Source organism: Dromiciops gliroides, chromosome 3 (genome assembly GCF_019393635.1).
Source record: "Dromiciops gliroides isolate mDroGli1 chromosome 3, mDroGli1.pri, whole genome shotgun sequence".
Classification (NCBI taxonomy): Eukaryota; Metazoa; Chordata; class Mammalia; order Microbiotheria; family Microbiotheriidae; genus Dromiciops; species Dromiciops gliroides.
The window spans coordinates 32,323,723-32,345,614 of NC_057863.1; the positions used below are offsets into that span (position 1 = coordinate 32,323,723).

The 21,892-nt window shown below is 41.3% G+C and overlaps 1 protein-coding gene across 7 annotated transcripts in view; it reads right to left on the minus strand.

Moving 5' to 3' along the window:
• The window catches only part of TNIK (TRAF2 and NCK interacting kinase), a 430,959-nt gene that overhangs the window by 68,704 nt on the left and 340,363 nt on the right, over window positions 1-21,892 (minus strand). For all 7 annotated transcript variants that reach the window (XM_043995975.1, XM_043995980.1, XM_043995978.1 and 4 more), the window contains 2 exons: window positions 18,720-18,826; window positions 1,475-1,638 (listed from right to left, as the gene is read on the minus strand). In XM_043995975.1, the coding sequence (XP_043851910.1) occupies window positions 1,475-1,638; window positions 18,720-18,826 (271 nt within the window). The remainder of the gene's footprint in view (window positions 1-1,474; window positions 1,639-18,719; window positions 18,827-21,892) is intronic.

A 21,892-nucleotide genomic window follows, 5' to 3' on the forward strand; every position in this document is an offset into this window, starting at 1 on the left:
TATACATATACATATACACATTCATATATATACACAATCACATACAAATATACAATCACACATACACATTCATATATATATATATACACACTCATGTACAAATATACACATATATACATTCATAAACAAATATGCATCCTCATATAAGACAGTCATAATTGCACACACATACACATGTACACACATATAAATACATTCATACTCATGCACAAATACACACATTCACACAAAAACATACTAGTATATACACATTCACATACAAATACATACTCATATATGCACACTCACATACACCTATATACATTCACACATAAATATATTCATGTTGTTAAGGGCTAAAATTCTAGCTAGTCTGTCTAAAATATATAATGAGTGGTCGCCAATAAATTATAAGCTTTAGCAAGAGTTAGACTTTTAAGCATTTATTAAGGAGAATAAGAATTTGGTAAAGAGAGAGAGAAAGGCCTAGATTCCTATCTATTAAAGGGAGAGCACATTTCTAGCTCCCTTCTCTGCCAGAGTCCAGAGGAAAGAGCCCCAGAGTGAGCGCCAGTCTCTTCCTTCCTCCTCCCACTAGTCCGCGTCACTTCCTGATGCCAAAGAAAAGACTCCTGGTCTTGCCCTCAAAGACCTTCGTTTCATGGGCGGAACTCTTCTACAGTAAATCTCCAGAAGGTGGCGTCATTCCAATCGTTACAATGTGTTCACACTCATATACAAATATGCATACACACATTCATATATGTACACACTCACATGCAAATACACATTCATTTATGTATACATACAAATATATACATTCACACATAAACATACTCATGTGTACACACTCATACAAATATGCATACTCATACATTCATATATATATATATACACACACTCACATACAAATACACACTCAGCAACATACACATTTCCAAATATATACACACTTACATACACTCAGACATACATATCTACACACTCACATACAAATACACACAGAAACTTCACAGACATACACATTTACTCACACATGGCCACGTGGACACACATACAACACAGACATGCACTCACACTGACTCACTCACACACTCACACATACAAAAATACACTACGAGGCTCAAAGGAACCTCAAAGACCATATGGGTCTGGCTCATTTTATAGGTGAGGAAAGTGAAGCCACACAACCAGAGCTGGAAGGGGCCTTAGAAATCACTTAGTTCAGTCCTCTAAGGTTACAGAGAAGAAAAATTAAGCCAAGAGACACGAAGTGAGTTTTCCAAGATCATGAGATAGAGTCAGGATTTGAATTCAGGTCCTCTGACTCTAAATCTATCAATGTTTTGTCATATATCCCAGTCTTGGCGCATAATAGGCATTTAATAAATATTTTTCCATTTCAATCATTCATTGATTAATTCATTCACTCCCTCTTTGATATTCTTCTTACCAAACCACACAATGCCACCAAATAGAAAGAGCCAGTTTTTACCTCGAACTCTGTTCCGTTCACTAGAACCAGCTTGAGATCCTGGCTGGGAACCTCCCTGGGAACTAGGCTGGGAACTTGGGGTGCTGGAGCTCGAGGAGCTGCCGCTGCTGGTCCTCTGCAAGGGGCTCTCCAGGATGGGCTCAGTTCTCCGTAGGTCAGGGTTGCTGCAGAAACATCATATTGGGAGATGATCTAGGTTACAATCGGCTGGGCTGAGACAAAGAAAACCCTGCTGTTGCCAACACGGTATTATTGGACCCTGAGGTTGATACAAGGAGAAAGTAAAAACCATGTTCTCTGACCTGTAGTACTGAGGTATCAAAGGAAAGAAAATGGGCATTTCTACCAAGTGAACCTGCCTGGGGTAGACAACCCATGGCTCTGACCTGTGGTGGCTGCAGGTCAGTCATAATGGTCAATATCCCTTTGATTTTCTATAGTCAATTTTCTACCACTGCAGACTGCATTCCCTTTTTAAACTTCTTGTTCAGTTATTTTTCTGTTGTGTTCAACTCTTCATGACCACATTTGGGGTTTTCTTGGCAGAGATACTGGAGCGACTTGCCATTTTCTTCTCCATCTTATTTTACAGATGAGGAAAGTGAGGCAAACAGGGTTAAGTGACTTGCCCAGGGTCACACAACTGGCAAGTGTCTGAGGCCAGATGTGAACTCTGGAAAATGAATCTTTCTGACTTTTCAGGTCTGCCATTCTATCCACTGTGCCCCCTAGCTGTCCCTTTTCAAATGAATAGTCTTAAACAATTATTCAAGATTCAGAATGGTTAAGTCACCTGTTATAGTCACTCAGTCAGAGTCAGAGGGAAGATTTGAACCTGCATCTTCCTCCCTCTAAGGGACACTTTATGTCCTTTACCCTCATTTTAAAATTAGCTTAGAATACATTTACTGCATGAAATAAACAAATTAAAAACATGTTATTGAGATAATAACTCTATTATTCTTTTATCCTAATTTCATTGATCCTACGATTCCCAAGGAGCTGGCTTATTTCAAACTCTAATGATGTCACAGGTCTAAAGTTTGAAAGGATCTCAGAAGTCATTCAGTCTGGACTCTCCCATTCGGCAGATGAAAAACTGAGGCCCAGAAGGGTCACAGGGTCATAGATATGGAGCTCTAAAGGACCTCAGAGGCAATCTAATTTGAAGATGAGGAAAAAGACTCTTAGAATTGAAATGTCTTTCTAAAGGTCACACAGGCAGGAAGTGGCAAAGATGAGATTAGAATCCAGGTCTTGTGACTTATTTCACAGCCCTCTGATCTCTAAAAACCACTCACTCATTCGCTTTTGCCAAGAGAACTGCCTTATTGTGAGAATATTCAATCTAATCCTCTTCAAGGGGAAGCGACTTAACCATAATATTCTCAGACATCAGAGAGCAAGCCACAGTTGTTTGCACAGGGCATGCTCCAGCTTTTCTGTCAGGGACCAAACCTTACTATCTCATTCCCTGATCCATAGAACTCTAAGGCCAACCCTGTTAATACTTACTCTTTATACCACTAGGCTAAGAAATATCCTTTTTTCAAAGAAGTCCAATTGTCCAGTAAATCTCTCCTTACAAGAACCCCAGTCATATTTGTGTGTGTGTGTAACTACCCATGCTCCCTATCTTTCTCTTCATCTCATTTTGTCATTTTTCTCTAATAAAGAGCTCATTGGGAATTATATTGGCATAATCAAATTAGTGAGTGGGCAGGAAGAGGCCAGTCCTAGTAAGGCCTTGGACTGCCAACTAATGGTACTTCTGAGGAAGGTCAGTCGAGCCAACATAACTCCCTCGATGTTTTCAACCAATTTCTCTACTTGCAGCAGAATTTCCTATACTTGTTCCATTATGAGTAGGGTGCGAGAAAGGCAAAAGAATGAGGCACTCAGTGGAAATACATTTGTGTGAACGAGTCATAACTGAAAAGTCTCCCTACTAAAATATTATTTAGTTCTATCAAGAGGACCAAGTAATTTCTCAGGTTCAGTGAACATTTTTAAGTGCCAATTATGTGCTAGACACATAGGATACACATACAAGAACAAAACATTCCCAATGTTCTACTGGGGAGGTGCATGGAAATAGGCCAATGTGTATGAAGCATAATGGAAGGGCTTGGAGAGTACTGACAGCTAAGAGGAAAAGGGAGGCCTTTGTAGAAGAGGAAGGCAAAAATGTTGAAAGGTAACATGAGGAGGGAGTCTATTTGGAGGGCAGGGCACACACAAAGGCTCAGATGACATTCCTATGCCTGAAACATAGAGTCCATGAAAGAGAGAAGGACAAAATACCTTCCATCTCCACTATCATCCTATGTCTCTTCTGCCCTTTGTTGGCTGGATACCTTGAAAAGGCCCATCTTAGACTAGGTATCTCTGCTTTCTCTCCTTTCTCTCTCTTCTTAACCCCTTACGAGCTAGCTTCCAACCTTATCACTCTAACAAAACTGCTCTTTCCAAACTTAACAATGATTTCTCAGCTGCCAAATCCAAAGGCCTTTTCTCAATCTCCATTCTGTTCAACCTCTTGCAGCCTTTGACACTATTGTACACCCTCTTCTCCTTGATATTCTCCTCTTTCCGGCTTTTGGGGGACTATCTCCTGGTTTGTCTCCTTTCTATCAGATGGCTTGTTCTCTCCCTTCTTTGCTGGATCCTTATCTGGGTCATGCCCTCTAGCCATTAGTGTCCTCACAAAGTTCTGTCCAGGGTCCTCTTCTCTTCAACATCTAGACCACTTTACTTGGCGATCTCATCAGCTCCCATGGACTTCACGATGATCTCTAAGCTGATGATTCTCAAATCTATCTTTCCTGCCCCAAATCTCTCTGCTGATCTCCAATCTTGTATCTCCAACTGTCTTTTAGACATCTCAACATGGATGCAGACATTGTAAACTCACTATGTCCAAAACTAAGCTCTTTATCTGTTCCCCTAAACCCTCCTCATCTTTTATACAGGGCACTACCATCCTCCCATCTCTTAGGCTAGGAGTCATTTTGGATTCCTCATTTTCCCCTGCCCATCCCCCTCCCCATATCTAAGCTGTTGCCAAAGCCTGTGGATTTCACCTCTGCAACATTTCTAGAATAAGCTCTTTTCTGCAATGACACTGCCCCATTTTGGTGCAGGCCCTCTTGACTTCATACCTCAATTATTGTAATAACCAGATAGTAGGTCTGCCGGCCTCCAGTCTCTTCCCACTCCAATCCATGCTCCATTTGGCCATTAAAACAATTTCTTAAAGTAAGATCTGATCATGTCACCTCACCCCATCCTCCCTCAGTCAATAAACTCTAGTGATTCCCTATTATCTCCAGAAACAAATACTAAATGATCTGTTTGATGTTCAAATATCTTCATAATCTAGTCCCCTCCCACCTTTCCAGTCTTCTCATACCTTACTCCCCTTCTATCTGTGGCCAATGGCCTCTTGGTTGTTCCTTGAACAAGACACTCCATCTCTTGTCTCCAGGCATTCCCTTTGGCTGTCCCCTCACCAATCCCAGAATCCTTTCTTCCCTTTCCCTAACTTCCCACATTCAGCTAGATGCCAACTGGCAAGCTCTATCAATTCTACCTTCAAAATGCCTCTGTTCCCATCTATTGTTCTCTTCCAACACTGCTCCAACTCTAGCTCATCACCTCTTGCCTGGACTCGGGTCCTTAGAGTATCCTAATAGGTGTCCCTCGCTCTGGTCTATCCTAATCCACCTCCATCTTTCATGTGAATATATGAAAGCTATGATTTTATTAGTGTAAGGAATTCCTAGTTCCTCCACCAAAGCAGATCACAACCTATGACTTAGTAGATGAGTCCTAGAGGGGTAGACTGAGGCACAAAAAGTGATTTTCTTGGAGTTACATGGGTAGTATCAGTGGATAGATCTGAACCTAGGTCTTCCTGACACCAAGATCAGTACTCTACCCCTTATGCTGTGATACTTCCGTGGTGGTGTGTCACGGTTGGCGTTCTGGACTCTGGTTATTGCATTTCCAGAGAATCTGAATTTGAACACCAGCAGGGTCTTACTCTTTCTTGTTTTGGGTTTTTTTTTGGGGGGGGGGCAGTGAGGGTTAAGTGACTTGCCCAGGGCCACACAGCTAGTAAGTGTCAAGTGTCTGAGGCCAGATTTAAACTCAGGTCCTCCTGAATCCAGGGCCAGTGCTTTAATCCACTGTGCCACCTAGCTGCCCTCCTTACTTTTTCTTATAAAATTCACCAAATGAGATCTGAGCAGACCACTTCCTTGTTCAAAACTGTTAAAACCTTGAAGTTGGGAAAGACCCCAATAAGTGGTCATTTGGCCTCCACTGGGAGGCTTTCAGTGCTGGGGAACAAACATATTAGGAAGAATGTGGCTATGTTCCTTTTCTTCTGGAAAAAAATCATTATAACTTATGGGGGGAACATGTATGGGGGCTATATAGTCAGGAATCGATGGGTCATAAGCTGCATCACCAGAAGGACTCATGTCAATCAGTCAACTAATTAACTAGCATTTATTAATTGCCATTTGTGTTCCAGACACTGTTTATAAAAAGAGAGATCCTTTGGAGAATTAGAATACCCCCAGTACCTGACAGAGTGCACTGACCTTGGTGTGTGCCTACTTAACGTCTGTGGAGTGGAACAGGTGGTGGGGCACGCAGGAGGGGAAAGACACTGAAGTCAAGGGGACTAGTTAGAAGGCTTTTGCAGTAATCCAAGAGTGAGATAATGAGGACCTGGACAAAGGTGCTAACAGTGGGAGTGAAGAGGCACATGTTATTAGCAAGAAGTCTGTCTAGCAAAGAGGGGGCAAGTTGTGATGAGGAACACAAATGTTTTATGTGTGATACTAATTGGTCCCCAGGAGACCTGTTTCCCTGACCTTGGCCCCATTAGCACCGTGTTCACACCACCAGAGCTAGCCGCTGTAGACTTCCATTAATAGATGGTTATTTCAGCTGCTGAAAATGGAAAGCATTTAGCAAATATGTAACCATCTTCATCTAGGATTTTTTTTAAAAAATGCAAGTAAAAACATAACCTTTTATGATCCTTTCGAGAAAAAAAATAGTTGTGCCCATCTTCTTGTGTAATACCATCCAGCATAATTCCTTTTTTTGCCCTTTGCAAAATGTCCCTGAGACGGATGGCCTACCTGTGAGAGCCTTCCGGAAGATTCTGAGAAATGCTTAATGACCAATGTACTCAGCACATCCAGCTGAGTCTGAACACCTGGAGATCTGAAAACATATTAATGACTGGCTAAACTTCTCATTTCTCATCCTGATCTTTGGCATCAGGAAGATGATGGCACTTAGTTGACACCTAAAGTGAAGTGGGAATTATTCAATTCACTGGAAGCACACAGAGAGTCAGAATGGAAACTGAAGGCCCCAAGGTCGATTTCTGGGCCTGAGCAGCTGAGTTTGACTGTCTCTGGGGACTGATAGACTGGATGAGAGCCAAAAGGCCACTTTACTTTGGGCTAAGATGACACAGCCATGCTTTCAAAATGGGAGTTAAAGAGAAACTAGGAATAGGGAGCCAGGAATGGATCCGTACACATTTAAACCAGTTCAAGTCAATCAAAAAATACAAGCAAACATTTATTAATCACCTACTCTATGGAGACCCTAGAGAAATGACAAAATTTAGATGACACACAAGGCCTTTGACCTCATAGGGTTTTTACAGGTTATGAAAGGAGTAAGATGCAAACACAGATAACTATAATATGCAATATCATGATATGAGCAAATTAAAATGCTTTTTACTGTCTGAAGGGAAGATTATTATTACTAAGCTGATAAGTGATAGCATCAAAAAAGGAGGTGGCGGGGCAGCTAGGTGGCTCAGTGGATAGAGCACCGGCCCTGGATTCAGGAGTACCTGAGTTCAAATCCGGCCTCAGACACTTAACACTTACTAGCTGTGTGACCTTGGGCAAGTTACTTAACCCCAATTGCCTCACTAAAAAAAAGAAAAAAGAAAAAAAAAAGGAGGTGGCATTTGAGATAGGCTTCAAAGGGCAGATAGGAATTAACAGATGAATCAGTTATTTAGTCAACAAGCATTAAGCATATGTGCATGTGCTCAACACCTTGGGATACAAAGAAAAAAGAAAAAGCTGCCTGTCCTCAAGGAACTTATAGTCTAAGGAGAGGGACAACATGTATATAAGTAGGAACAAAAGCAAAAGAAAGATAATCTTAGGAGGGAAGTCTCTTCTGTGTGTGTGTGCATGTGTGTGTATATGTGTGTGTATGCGTGTGTGTGGTATGGGGAGGTAGAAGGGAAAAGCCTTGGATGAGAAAGACCTCCTAATGGAAGAAAGACAAGGATTCTAAGAGGAAGAGGTGAGAAGGGTGGTTATTTCAGGTGTAGGGAATTAATGCAAGATATGGAGATGGGAGATGTGCAGAATAATGATGATATGTCTGGATAATATAGTATGTAGAGGGGACAGAGGTGTAAAAAGACCGGAAAAAATATGAATGGCTTTAATTGTCAAAGAAGAGAGTTTCTTTTTGATTCTATAGGCAGCCACCAAAGTATAAATCAAGGAAGGGGAGACATCCTAGGTACTGGAATCAGTGTGAAGAATAGGACAGAGATGGGTAAGTGCAGGGGATGCTCTAAGGAGCAGAGAAGTCCTCCGTGGCTAGCACAGATTGCAAAAAAGAAAAAAGGAATAATAGGGTAGAAATTCAGGAAGCTCGGTGGCAGCTGATTCTGGAGGGATCTGGATTCTGGGCAAAGGCATTTAAGTTTTACATGGTAAGTAAGAGGAAACAATGGAAGATTTCCTTATTTAAAATCAGCAGAGGAGAAGACAAGATCGATGCCCAAGAAAGATCAGAAGAGCTATGGAGGCTGGATTGGTAGGAAAAGGTTAGAATAAATGTTGGGGGCTTACGGCAGCATTCTGGGGTGAAGCCAGCAAAGAGGGTCTGCACTAGAAATAAAGAAGATGGGGTAGAGTAGAATGGACAGGATGTGGTAACTGATTAGCTATGAGAGGTTAGAGAGAAGGAAGGTGATTTGGAAGCAAGGAAGAAAATAAGCATTTATTAGGTGCCAACTACGTGCCAGGCACTGTGCTTTATAAATATTCTCATGCATTCTCCTCAAAAACCCTATGAGTTAGCGGCTATTATCATCTCCACTTTACAGCTGAGGAAACTGGGGCAGACAGAAATTAAGTGACTTGCCTAGGGTTACCCAGCTATTAAGTATCTGGGGGCAGATTTGATCTCAGGTCTTCCTGACTCCAGACTGAGCGGTTTTGAAGATAACTGTAAGGTTATGAACATAGGAGACAGTCTGAGAATCAAAGATATAGAATTCAAAAGTACCACAGAGTTCATCTAATCCACCCTCCCTTGCTTTGTGGATGAACAAACAGGTTCAGGAAGGATAAAGTAGTTTTTTGTTTCTTTTTTTTGCAGGGCAATGGGGGTTAAGTGACTTGTCCAGGGTCACACGGCTAGTAAGTGTCAAGTGTCTGAGGCCAGATTTGAACTCAGGTCCTCCTGAATCCAGGGCCAGTGCTTTATCCACTGTGCCACCTAGCCGCCCCCAAGGATAAAATGTTTTAATAGAAATAATAATTCTGGAGGGTGGAGGCAGACTTAGGGGGGAAATCAGTGAGCTTGGCTGATAGTAACATGTTTGAGCTTTGTTGAATTTAGTGGGACATACATGTTGAGATGCTGAGATATGAGTCTGGAGATCAGAATAAGCAAAAATATTGTGTTTCAAGCTTCATGTGAAACTTTTTTTGATTTGCATTTTTGTTTGGTTCTCAAGAGAACTGTCTAGGCCACCAAGTCCCCCAATTGAGTGACTTGCTTAGGGTAATATAGCTAATAAGTATCTGCCCTGGGATTTCACCTTTGGTCTTTTGGGCACATTTAATCTTTGATGACTCACAAAGACTTAGGTTGAACTCCCATGCTGGAGACATACCATTTGTGTGACCCTGAGCAAATAACTTAATCTCTCGGAATTCCAAGGAACTCTGTAAGGCAGAGAAGGGATTGACTTGCATTGATAGAAGAAGTTCCCTCCTTAGCGAGTTCCCTAAACCAATGAAATCGTAGGTGTGATCCATGCCTTGGGGATCCCAATTCTAACTTTATAAAAAAAGATGCCAATAAAATACAAACTAGCACCTCTGGATGACTGTGATAGGAGTAAATCAGGAGTCAATAGTGAAGTGAATCTGGGATTTCTTACACATGAAAGAGAGGTCACAGGTCAGATCTTGATTTCCACTCCTCTGATTCATTTGAGAGTTGTGGGCTATTCAGGAGAAGGTGGGCCAGGCAATGTTGCTTATTGATTTTACAGGTCAATAAATAATAAAGGGCACCATGTGCTTTGGGCATGGAGGGCAGAGGAGCAGTAAGGGCAGGTGAGGATAATGCCTATGTTATCACTTGGACTTTGATAGAACCTAGAGAGCTGAGTGCCAAGAATAAGAAATGCCTTTTTTTTTTTAATGCCTGCTTCAAGGAGAGTCTGTAAGCATCAAGATGAAAGAAGACCAAAACACACCCCCTGCACGCATGGAGAGAAGGGCATATGTTCAGGGGTCCATTAAGTGGCAGGGTCCCTTCTCAGGAAGCACAGCTGGCATCTTAAATAAGAAGGAAGATTTCACTGATCTTAGATAACTACCACACCATGTACTTCACACAGAGCTGGCCCCCAAGTCATGAAGATCTGAGTTCAAGATCCATCTCTGACACTGTGAGACCTTGGACAAGCCATTTCATCTCTCAGTTACCATTTTCATCGAGAGAGAAGAGGGAGGCCCTCAATGGGAGCCCTCTACAGTAATGTAATCATAGGTCAGATAAAAAACAAAAACTGTATTATACACATTATGTGCATTGCATATAAACATATATGTATACAAGCATGATTATCACATATCATACCACATATCACATATGCTCATACACATATGCATTATGCTTGTGTATACATATATACACATTTATTTTTATATTAGGGTAGCTAGATGGCACAGTGGACAGAGCACTAGGTCTTAAGTCAGGAAGACTTGTCTTCCTGAGTTCAAATCTGGCCTCAAACACTTACTAAGTGTATAATCCTGGGCAAGTCACTTAACCCTGTTTGCCTCAGTTTCCTCATTTATAAAATAAGCTGGAGAAGGAAATGACAAACCACTCCAGTATCTTTGCCAAGAAAACCCCAAATGGGATCATGAAGAGTTGGATATGACTGAAAACACAACCACCAAAATGTATCTATTTGCATGTATTCATATATGTGTGCATACATATGTATATGCACAGAAATATTAAAATACTCCAATGGATCTGTGATATTATTTGGAATTTCCTTCCAATTACGCAGATGACAGTGCAATCATGTTGGCCCAACCTGTGAAATGTCTACCTATGTACTCCCAAAATTTCACAAAAGGAAATGTGTTGAAGGCTTTCCTTGATTTCTTTCAGTTACCAATGGAGCAGCCTGGCTGTCCAGCTGAAATCAATTGTCCTTGACACATACTTGACCAGTCTACCCTCTCTTTCTCTCCTACAATTTCTTGGTGACGTCTTATCCTCCTGTTCAGAGCTCCTCACCCTGCTCACACCTAGTTCTATGTTTTCTGTAGAGTAACATCAGTATCATTTTGTGTTCCATGTGTTCTATGTAGTAATGTCAGTAGTATTATATGTTCTATAGAGTAACATCAGTAACATTTTGTGTTCTATGTGTTCTATGGAGTAACATCAGTAGCATTTTGTGTTCTGTGTAGTAACATCAGTAGCATTTTGCCATTATAGGCAGGTCTCTGCTTACATGGGAAGCTGGGGGATAAATAAAGGATCTTTGCAATGTCCCAAAGGAAATCCAGCCTCCTCTCCTTCTCCTGTTCCACTCTGTAGGAAAGGAAGTGAGTATGGAAGTTTTGTGTGACCTATAGAGTGCTAGGCTTGGAGTCAGAAAGAACATGCTTCGACTGTAGCCTCAGGTCTTTACTAGATATGTCAAAAAGTATGCTGAGTGATGAGATACGAAGAAAGGTAAAACCAGTCCCTGTCCTCAAGAAGTTTCCATTCTAATAAGGGAGACAAAATGTAAAAAAAAAAAAAAAAAGTAGCTATGTACAAGGTACAAATAGAAGAAAAGGCAGGTTACCTTGGTGGGGAGAAGCAAGAGAGACTTGGGAAGGCTTCCTATGGAAGAGGTGGGATTTGAGCTGGGTCTTGGAAGAAGTCAGGAAGTAGGAAAGAGAGCACTGTGGGGACGGGGGACAGCTAGTGCAGTGGCATGGACATGAGAGAGAATTTCACTGCAAGGAACAAGAACTAGGCCCGTATCTCTGGACCACAGCGTACCTGAAGGGGAATAGTACATGTAAACTCTGAAAAGGCAGGAAAAAGCAAGGTTATGAAAATGGTTTTCCCCACAGGAGGAATGAGGGTTAAGTGACTTGCCCAAGGTCACACAGCTAGTAAGTGTCAAGTGTCTGAGGCCGGATTTGAACTCAAGTCCTCCTGAATACAGGGCCGATGCTCTATCCACTGCACCATTTAGCTGCCCCCACGAATCCTCTTAAATTCCAAACCGAGGGTTTTATATTTGATTCTAAATGTGGGGAGCCCCCAGAGCTTCATGAGCAAGTTGGTGGTGTGCACAGAGCCAGGCCTTAAGCAAACTACCTTGGCAGCTTAGTGGAGGATGGATTGGATTTAGGAGAGATATGGAGCTGCGGCCAAATTAGGAAGCTGGTGCAATAGTTCCAGTGAGAGGCATGCAATTAAAAACAAACCTAAAAAGCCAAAAGGAAATTTTAGTTAAATGGAAAGAGGGCTTAAAGGTATCCTTTGGGAGGTGAAGAAAGGAGTTAGCAGAGTAGGTTTCAGCGGGTGCCCAAAGGTAACAAGAAACATTATTTCCTGGGATAGTTAGTCATCATGGCTCATAAAAGCCAGCATTTATACAAGACCTACTATGTGTCAGTCACTGTGTCAAGTACTTTGCAGATATTATCTCATTTGAATTTGATCCTCATAACAATCCTGCCCAGTAGGTGCTGTTATTTATTACCCCCAATTTACATTTAAAGAAACTGAGATAAAGGGAGGTTACATTCCTCACCCAAGGTCACATAGCTACTAAGTTTCTGAGGCCAGATTTGAAGTCAAGTCTTCCTGACTCGAGGCCCAGTACCCCATGCACGGCACCACCTGGCTGCCATGACAAAGAGGTACTGCAGCATCTATGGTAAGAATTTGCAAAAAAGACCTATGTGAAGATATGTGTAGACTAGGCAACAATATAATTTGCTGAGGGTGAAGAGGGAGGAAAATTCTATGAAGAACTTAATGAGTCTGTTTCGGTCAAGTCCACATGTCCTCTGATCCTTGGGGATTTCAAGGCAAAGGGGGGAAACAAGGAGGATAATGAAAAAAATATGGGAAAACAGGATTTAAGAAGATGGAATGTGAGAGGCTGAAGACACAAAGATTGCACAGGCCCCTCACACCTCTGTATCTGTGGCAGCCAGGGGAGGCTGGCAGACCCACGTTTGGATTCTGCCTCCGACACTTCCTCATTGTGCGACACTGGGCAAGTCACTCAGCCTCGGTGATTTCTTCATCTATAATATAAGGACTAGAATAGCACCTGTTTCATTGTGGGGATCAAATGAGACAGCATGGGTAAGGCATTCTACAAACCTTGCAATGCCCTATAAATTCTATGGTTATTGTTATTATACAGGGATTATTATTATGCATAAATTCTAGAAAAGAACTGAACATGATGAAGCACCAAGCAATACCTAAAGAATGAAATAGATTATATTTTTAACACACTCATAAAAAGGCACATCTCTCTGTCTACCTATCTGTCCACCTGTTTGATTGTCTGCCCTTCCATCTGTCCATCTATCCGTCCATCTATCCATCTATCTATCCATCTATCCATCTATCTATCTATCTTTCTATCATGTTTGTATGTATATATGATGTATGTATGTATCTACCTCTGTCCATCTGTTTGTATCTTTCTGCTTATTTGTCTGTCTGTCCATCCATCCATGTAACATTTACCTACCTACCTATCTGTCTATCCATCTGTCTGTATCTCCCTACCTAGCTATCTGACACAACCCATATGACTGCATATGCATATACATACAGGTCTCTTCTAGGATATATCTCACCTATAAAATTTAAATAACTTGGGGGCAGGTAGGTGGCACAGTGGATAAAGCACTGGCCCTGGATTCATGAGGACCTGAGTTCAAATCCAGACTTAGACACTTGACACTTACTAGCTGTGCAACCCTGGGCAAGTCACTTAACCCCAATTGCCTCACCCCGCCCCCCAAAAAAAGAAGGGTTGAGCAGAGAGTAAACTCTAGGCATGAGTGGCCAACATAAAGGCCTCCCAGACATGGGAGGGGGCCAGATTCGAAGTGCATCAAAGAGACCAGTCTGGTTGGGTTGTAGAGTATGGAAAGGGACATGATCTATAATCAGGTCATAATCACTTTGAAAAGGATTTTAATGCCAAACAGAAGATCTCATTCTAATTAATCTATTACTCTATATGTAGCTATACACACTACTAGAACAAAATGATTTTATCTGTATATTAAAGCCACCATTTTGAAGATCTTTCCATTTATTAATTCCATATGTAAAGTAGAATGCATAGACACATATATGTGTATATGTGTACATGTATACACGTGTTTATGAGTAGGAGCAGGGAACGGGAGAGTGCCAAGTTGGCCTGGCCCATTAAAGTCTTCCTCATTTCCCAAGGAACTAGAAATGTCGTAGAGACCCCTTTTTTGTTGTTCAATTGTTTTCAATTGTGTCCAACTCTTTGTGACCTCATTTGGGGTTTGCTTGGCAAAGATACTGGAGTGGTTTGCCATTTTCTTCTCCAGCTCATTTACAGATGAGGAAATTGAGGCAAACAGGCTTAAGTGACTTGCCCAGGGTCACATAGCTAGTAATTGTCTGAGGATGGACTTGAACTCAGGTTTTCCTGACTCCATGCCTCGTGCCTATCCACTGTGCCACCTAGCTGCCCTAAAGGAGCCCCTTGCTACTTCTTTAATCACTCGATAGCATCGAATTATTTTTTTTCATGCTCTCCCTGGGTGGTATGTTATTGTCTCCTTGGTCCTTACACATTTTATGAATTCATGAAGCCTTTTGGCTTTCTTTAAGTTTTATCCTCTGGGACTTTTTCATGCTTCCTCCTTCTAGAAACAGGATAATCACAAACTGCCAGAAACCACCATCTGTGGTATTTGAAAATATTTCCAAGTCCAAGTGTTAACATGGGCATCACATCACCTTCCCAAGATACTGCTGTTCCTTTGCCCTTTCTACCCTTGAAGCCTCCCCTCATTCCCCAATGGTAATAAATCTTCCCCTTGGACCTCAAAGCATACTTTATCTTGTACTTCTTGACTGCTTTGATGATGCATTGTTGCATACTATAATTATATGGAATCACAAGGAGCTGCAGTGTGGTACAGAGAAGAGAATTGGCATTGGAGTGGAAAGGACCTGAGTTCAAATCTCAGCTTTGTCACTCAGTACTTGGGTGACCCAGAATGAAGAACTTAAACCTTTTTGAGCCTCAATGTCCTCATCTCTATTGGACTTGATGACTTTAGAGTCCCTTCCAGCTCTAAGTCTATGAGCTAAAGGGTTCTTGTATGTTTTTGCCCTTGACATTTTTTCCCTCCCAGTTTTATAAATTCAGTTCAATTACAATTACCTAATGCCTATTTGACTCCAGTCCAATTTGATTTAGTAATGGCTGTGGAAGCTTAATGTACTCTTCAAATGTTGGCCACCAGGATATAGTTGGCAGCAAGGATCATAATGTGGGGGTGACCTGCTGAGCTACCACTTACTCTAAAGATTTTGTTCCAAAACTTAAAAATCCTTATCCATAGTATAAGAAGATTCCTAATATTCTGAGATATGTTAGTCTAACCCTTTCATTCTACTAAGGAGAAAATTCAGGTCCAGAGAAAGGAAAGGACTTGCACGTGGGCACACAAGGAAGAAGTGAGCAAGGCTGGGGCTGGAACACAAGCCCTCTCAGTCCCAATCTACTGTTCTTATTGTACCACAGTTTCAATCATTCCCTTAGCATCTCTACCTGCCCACTCCTGAGGGAGGCAGGTGATCATGGAGGAGGATATAACCAACTCCTCCCCTAACCTCATCTTTGGCAGTAGCCAGGCCCCATAGCATTCTCCAAAACCCTGGAACCTTCCAACATACACTGAAGGATTTGACTGAAATGAAAGAACTCTACTAGAAGCAAATTGCAGGGTGGGGCGGGGTGGGGAATTATTTTTATATAGCTCTCTAAAGTTTACAAATTGTAATTGTAATTGAACTGCATCTATAAAACTGGGGGAGGGAAACAAAGAACAGGTGAGGTAGGTAATATAAGTATTGTTATCCTCATGTTACAGATGAGGAAACTGAGGCAAAAAGGGCTCATGGGACTTGCCCAGTCTCACATTCTTTATAAATGTGTTTGACAACACATTTTATGGAACTCAGACCATAGCTCTTTGAACTAGGCTATAAAAATCATCTAAGTCCTTCCTTAGTCCTCAGGACCTCACTGAAGAGGAACTAAAGGTTGCTATTAAATTGTAAACATCTGGAGGGCAAGAACCATGTCATTTTCGTCTTTTGTCTCTCCAGGAGACATAAATCGATGTGTTTTGTCTTTTGTGTTTTGTTTTTTGAAACTGATGTTTATTTGATTGCCCAAATATTGGTATTCTTTTATGTTACTAAAGGAAGAAAAAAACAAACAAACCAACCCTGGGATTACAACATTCTTGGACCAATTTCTAATATTCTAAAATAACCAGCTAAGCAAGAATGCCCTGGGGACAAGGTTCAAAAGAGCAAGACATAGGGATAATTAAGGACTTATCAGTGCCTAAACAGGGAGAGTGATAAAGTTCTTATTTGCAATATCAACATTCCTTTGGTTTCATGGTCAAGTTCAGCTCCAGTCCTCCCTTGCAGGGTCCCACGTGGTGCTGCTCAGCACCACCACCAGCACGGCAATGAATTTGACAAGGAGCTAGGAGGAAATGGCTCATTGAAAGTCCACTGCAGTTGCTAATGCTGCTCAGAATGCCTGCTAGTGTTCTGTGCTCCTGAGATTAACGCTTCCCTGCACAGTTCCATCTTATTTATGGACTGACCACCTCCTAAGGCTGTTCATGCAGAGAGGAAACCTAAACCCTTATGATCAGAAGCATTCCATATTTTAAGGAGATACACAAATAATGGTAACATTTATCCCCAGGATTTTCTCTTAAGAGTCAGTTTCCTTCCACTACTACAGAGTCAATTGGGGAAAACGAAACCTCCCGTTTACACTCATCTTTCTAGATCAGGGGTTCTTAACTTGGTATCTGTGAATCTATCATCTATCATTCATTCATCCATCCTTCCATCCATCTATCTACCTACCTACCTATCTATCTATCTTCCTGATGACTATTTCTCTATAATTGCTCTCCTTTGTAATCTTGTGCATTTCATTTCATGCATTTAACTGTCAAAGGAATCTGGGATTAAAAACAAAAACAAAAACACAAGGTTATGACCCCTGATTCTAGACCATGCCTCACTCTAGATTCAGCTCAAATCCCACTTTCTAGAAGAAGCCTTTCTGTACCCTCCTTCACTACTAGTGTCTTCTCTGTGAGATTACCTTTCTGCTGCCCCAAATCTATTTTGTATGAACATAATTATTTGCATCTTGACTCTCCCATTAGAATGTAAGCCTTAGGCAAAACCAATCCCTGTCTTTAAGGAGCTCACTGTGATTAGACCTGATTAATATTTAATTATTTCTTTCACTGGAGAGGCATCTGTAAAAAGTGGGAAGCATAGAGGATCTGGGTTTGGAAGATTTGGATTTTAGCTCTGACACTCCTATGGATTTTGTGACTGTGTTCAAGTCATTTCACCTCTCTAGGCCTCAGTTTTCTCATCTGTAAAAATGAGGGGGGGCAGCTAGGTGGCACAGTGGATAGAGCACCAGCCCTGGAGTCAGGAGTACCTGAGTTCAAATCTGGCCTCAGACACTTAACACTTACTAGCTGTGTGACCCTGGGTAAGTCACTTAACCCCAATTGCCTCACAAAAAAAAAATGAGGGGAGGTGGATTGGATAACCTTTTTTATTTCAAGGACCTCTTTGGCAGTAGGACAAAGTCTATGAATCTCTCCTCAGAATAATATTTTTAAATGCATGGAACATATAGAATAAGGGCAGCTAGGTGGTGCAGTAGATAAAGCACTAGCCCTGGATTCAGGAGGACCTGAGTTCAAATCCAGCCTTAGACACCTGACACTAGCTGTGTGACCCTGGGAAAGTCACTTAACCCTTACTGCCCCGCAAAAAAAAAAATTATATACATATATATATGTGTGTGTGTGTATGTATGTATATATATAAATGAAACTTATCGGATGAGAAAGGAAACCAGTTATATTGAAATAGAATCCTCAAAAATAGATGTTTTAAAAGTTGTCAAATCTCAGGTTAAGAATCCATTGGCTAGGGGGCAACTAGATGGTGCAGTGGATAAAGCACCAGTCCTGGATTCAGGAGTACCTGAGTTCAAATCCAGCCTCAGACATTTGGCACTTACTAGCTGTGTGACCCTGGGCAAGTCAGTTAACCCCCATTGCCCCGCAAAACACACACACACACACACACACACACACACACACACACACACACACAAAAGAATCCATTGGCTAGATTTAAGGTCTTTTCAGTTTCTTAATCTTAACCATTTCAATGACTCCCAAGCATAAGTGAAGCAACCCATTGACAAACATATCTACTTCTTCCTCGTTGCTTGACTGCTCATTGAAATCAGGTTTGAGAGCATCCTAACATAGCTCTAATTATTTCACTTGGAGTTCAGCTTCTACTACTCCAGCATGGATTGATTCAGTCAAAAAGCATTAATTGGGTACCTCCTGTATACGGAGCACTATTGGAGTCTGTGAAAGAAAGAGAAGGCACCTTTCTTGCTTGCAAAGAGCTTGCAATACAGATGGGGCCCCAGAATACAGAGGAAATTCATAAAGATAGTGATGAAAGTATTGGGTAAAGAAACAAGGACAATTGTACATTTTCTAGTCACTTTTTAATCGAATTGCCTTACCTTGCTCGAATGGGCTGTGATCCAAGTCTGGGTCCCAATGCATTTCCATTGCCAGGGGAGTTCTTCCTGGCTAATGCTGGTGATATGGAAGTTGTTCGTTGAGGCACCTGGAAGAAAATCAGAATGTTTCCAGATGTTGAGGAGGGATAATTACAACCAAATCTCCCTAGTCCACATTCTACTCCTTTCTAAGATATATCTTTATCAAATCCCTTTCTTTTTCTTTCTTTCTTCCTTCCTTCCTTCCTTCCTTCCTTCCTTCCTTCCTTCCTTCCTTCCTTCCTTCCATCCACCTATATAGCCATATCAGCTATCTGTCTGTCTCTATATCTATATCCACCCATCCATCCACCTATCCAACTCTCTCTCTCTCTCTCTCTCTATCCTGTCCATCTACCTATCTGTACATATATGCATATCTACATAGATGTAGATACAGGGAAATGTGTACAGACAGAGCTATGTAAATACAGAGATGTCAATAGCTATAGAAATAAACACTTACATATCTGTACAGATGTGGGTATAGATATTTAGGCATCTATCTATATAGATAGATGTAGATGTAGATAAATCTCTACAGATATAAATATAAATTTCCCCCTAAAGTTATAAGAAATATATAATACGGGGTAGAATTACCCTTCTTCCCATTGTCCAACATGCAATTCCTTGAGTGAAATCTAAAAATAATCCACTTTTTAGGGGGACTGCTCTAAAGTTGGGAGACAGAGACAGACAGAGACAGACAGAGACATGAAAATGTTCTGAATCATTGTGCACTAGACTGGGAATGTGTAAATTCGATTTAATCCTAGTACTGGCAAGAATGGGGAAACATGCTGACAGAATGGGTGCTCAGTTTTGCTGATCTTGCTGTGACAGTTTAGTTGGGGGGGGGTGGCATGACACAAAGAAGCAAGGAAGAGAGGAGCCTCAACAGAGAGCCAAGGAAGTAACAAACAGTAAGTTATGCAAATTAAAGTGAATCTCATCTCTCACTCCACAGCTTATGGGAAAATAAAAGACTGATGAGAATGAGGGAAGAAACTTAGTATCAGGGCAGAATCTTGGTCATATCCACGTGCCTGGGAGCTCTGCTGCCAGTGGAGTCATGGAGTCAACTGCAAAACCCAGCTTCATGCCATCGATTGTGCACTTGGGGCATTTTCCATATGTGATTGAGTTTGTTGGCACTCTTTTTTTTTTAAGACCTGTTTTAGTTTTAAGAGGTCAGTTGGTATTGGAATATGAAGTGTACTAAAAAAGAGGGTTCATATGGATGAATAATGGGGAATATTTTTTATTAAAAGACTATGTAGAGTATCACCATGATGGAGCTGGTAGAAAAGTCATCATCTTTTCACCTGCAAAGGGTCAGAGGGTAGATGTAGGTATACCTCAATTTATGGAATCGATGTGATAAATGTGTTTCTAAACTCTCTGGGGGAAAAAAATACCCCAGAATTATTTTAAATGTATGATGGGTGTTTGCTATTTGAGGGAAGCCTAGGATATATTTTTGTAAAGATGATTTGCTGAATGAATCATCTGTGTTTGTTTTTTTAAGTTCATATCTTCCTACAGCTATCTTTCTTAAAGTGAGGCCCACCAGTCTTAAAAGTAAGGATCAGAAATGTGAACCAGTATCTCCAATGTCATGCTCTCTCACTCGCTCGCTCTTTCTCCCTCCTCTTTCCTCTCTCTCCTTTTCCTTCCTTCTCTTGCCTTTCTTTTCCTTCTTTTTCCTTCTTTCCCTCTTTCTTTCCCCCTTCCTTTTGCCTCTTACTTCTTTCCTTCCCTCCTTTTATCTCTTCCTTCCTTTCTTTTCCTTTCCTTCCTTCTTCCCTTCTCCTACCCATCCATCCATCTCTTCCTCCTTCCCTCTCTCCCTCCCTCCCTTCCTTCCTTCTCCCACACCTGTCTGTACAAAGAAACACACTACTGTCCATCTCTTAGTAGCTTAGAAATCTGGACTCACTAACTTCTTTAGTGGAGAACTGATATGGAACTTCAGGAGGATTGAGAAAGTGAAGCAATCACTGACCTAAGACAAGTTTACAAAGCGGTAAAGTCAACCTTGCTCTCTGTAAGAAATTCGTGGGTTTAGTACCACAGAAAAACACAAATTGTAAACACTTCTGGACTTGGACTCGGAAAGACCTGGGTTTATATCTCACCTCACATTAGCTATGTGACTCTGGGAAAGTTCCTTAACCTCTCTGTACCTCTGTTTCCTCAGAAAAACTGATGGTCTCAAAGGTTACTTCTAATCTATAGTCTATGATTAAATGTTCAGAGGAAAATGTGAGCTATTCTTTTTTTCTTGGTTCTCCTAACATTGTGGGGAAAGGAGAGGTGTGTGTGTGTGTGATAGAGATAGAGAGAGACAGAGACAAAGACAGAGACAGGGAGAAATAGAGACAGAGAAACCAAGAGAGAGATGGCAAGTGTGAGGTTTCTGGACCATTTATTTTAATGGTGAATACCCACTGTGGAAACTCCCTCTACTAACATATACTGGCAATGGTAACTGGCATGTAACTTTTATCTTAGACAAAAGTTGCCAGATTAAGTAACACTTGACCGTGGTGGGCCAGCTCATATGCATCAGAAACAGGGTTCTTCACTCTGAGGTTGATGTCCTAACTACTATAAAACACTGTCTCATGTCAAGAGCTATTAGATACGGTAATTTACAAAGTACTGTGTGGCCCTTCACAGTTTGTCTATGATTGTTTTGTTTTGTTTTTTCAGATTCCTCCTCCTTTCCCCTCCCTGCTAGGTTTCATGACCAATGGTAAAGATGAGTCACATCAGGAACTGTTCTAGGCATTCATCATGTTTGATTGTTGTATCAGAATCATAAGCTCCAATGTTGGCCAAATTTTACCTCAAGCTGGCTCCTGAGACATCCAAAAGAGAGTCAAAGTTTGCTTAAATACTGTCCCTAGGAAGGCTGGCCAAAGCAGGATGACTATATCCTTAGAAACATCTGGGTGTTTGCCCTTCCACTGATAAAACATGTGGATGACTGAATGAACGTGACACTTCATTTGGGCGCTCTCATGTCATGTAAAACAGACTTGACAATCAAGAGGGCCATTGCTTAATATCTTATGTGAAAGGGTATGCAGTAGTTTGGAGAACCAGGGGCTTGGGCTCCTAATCCT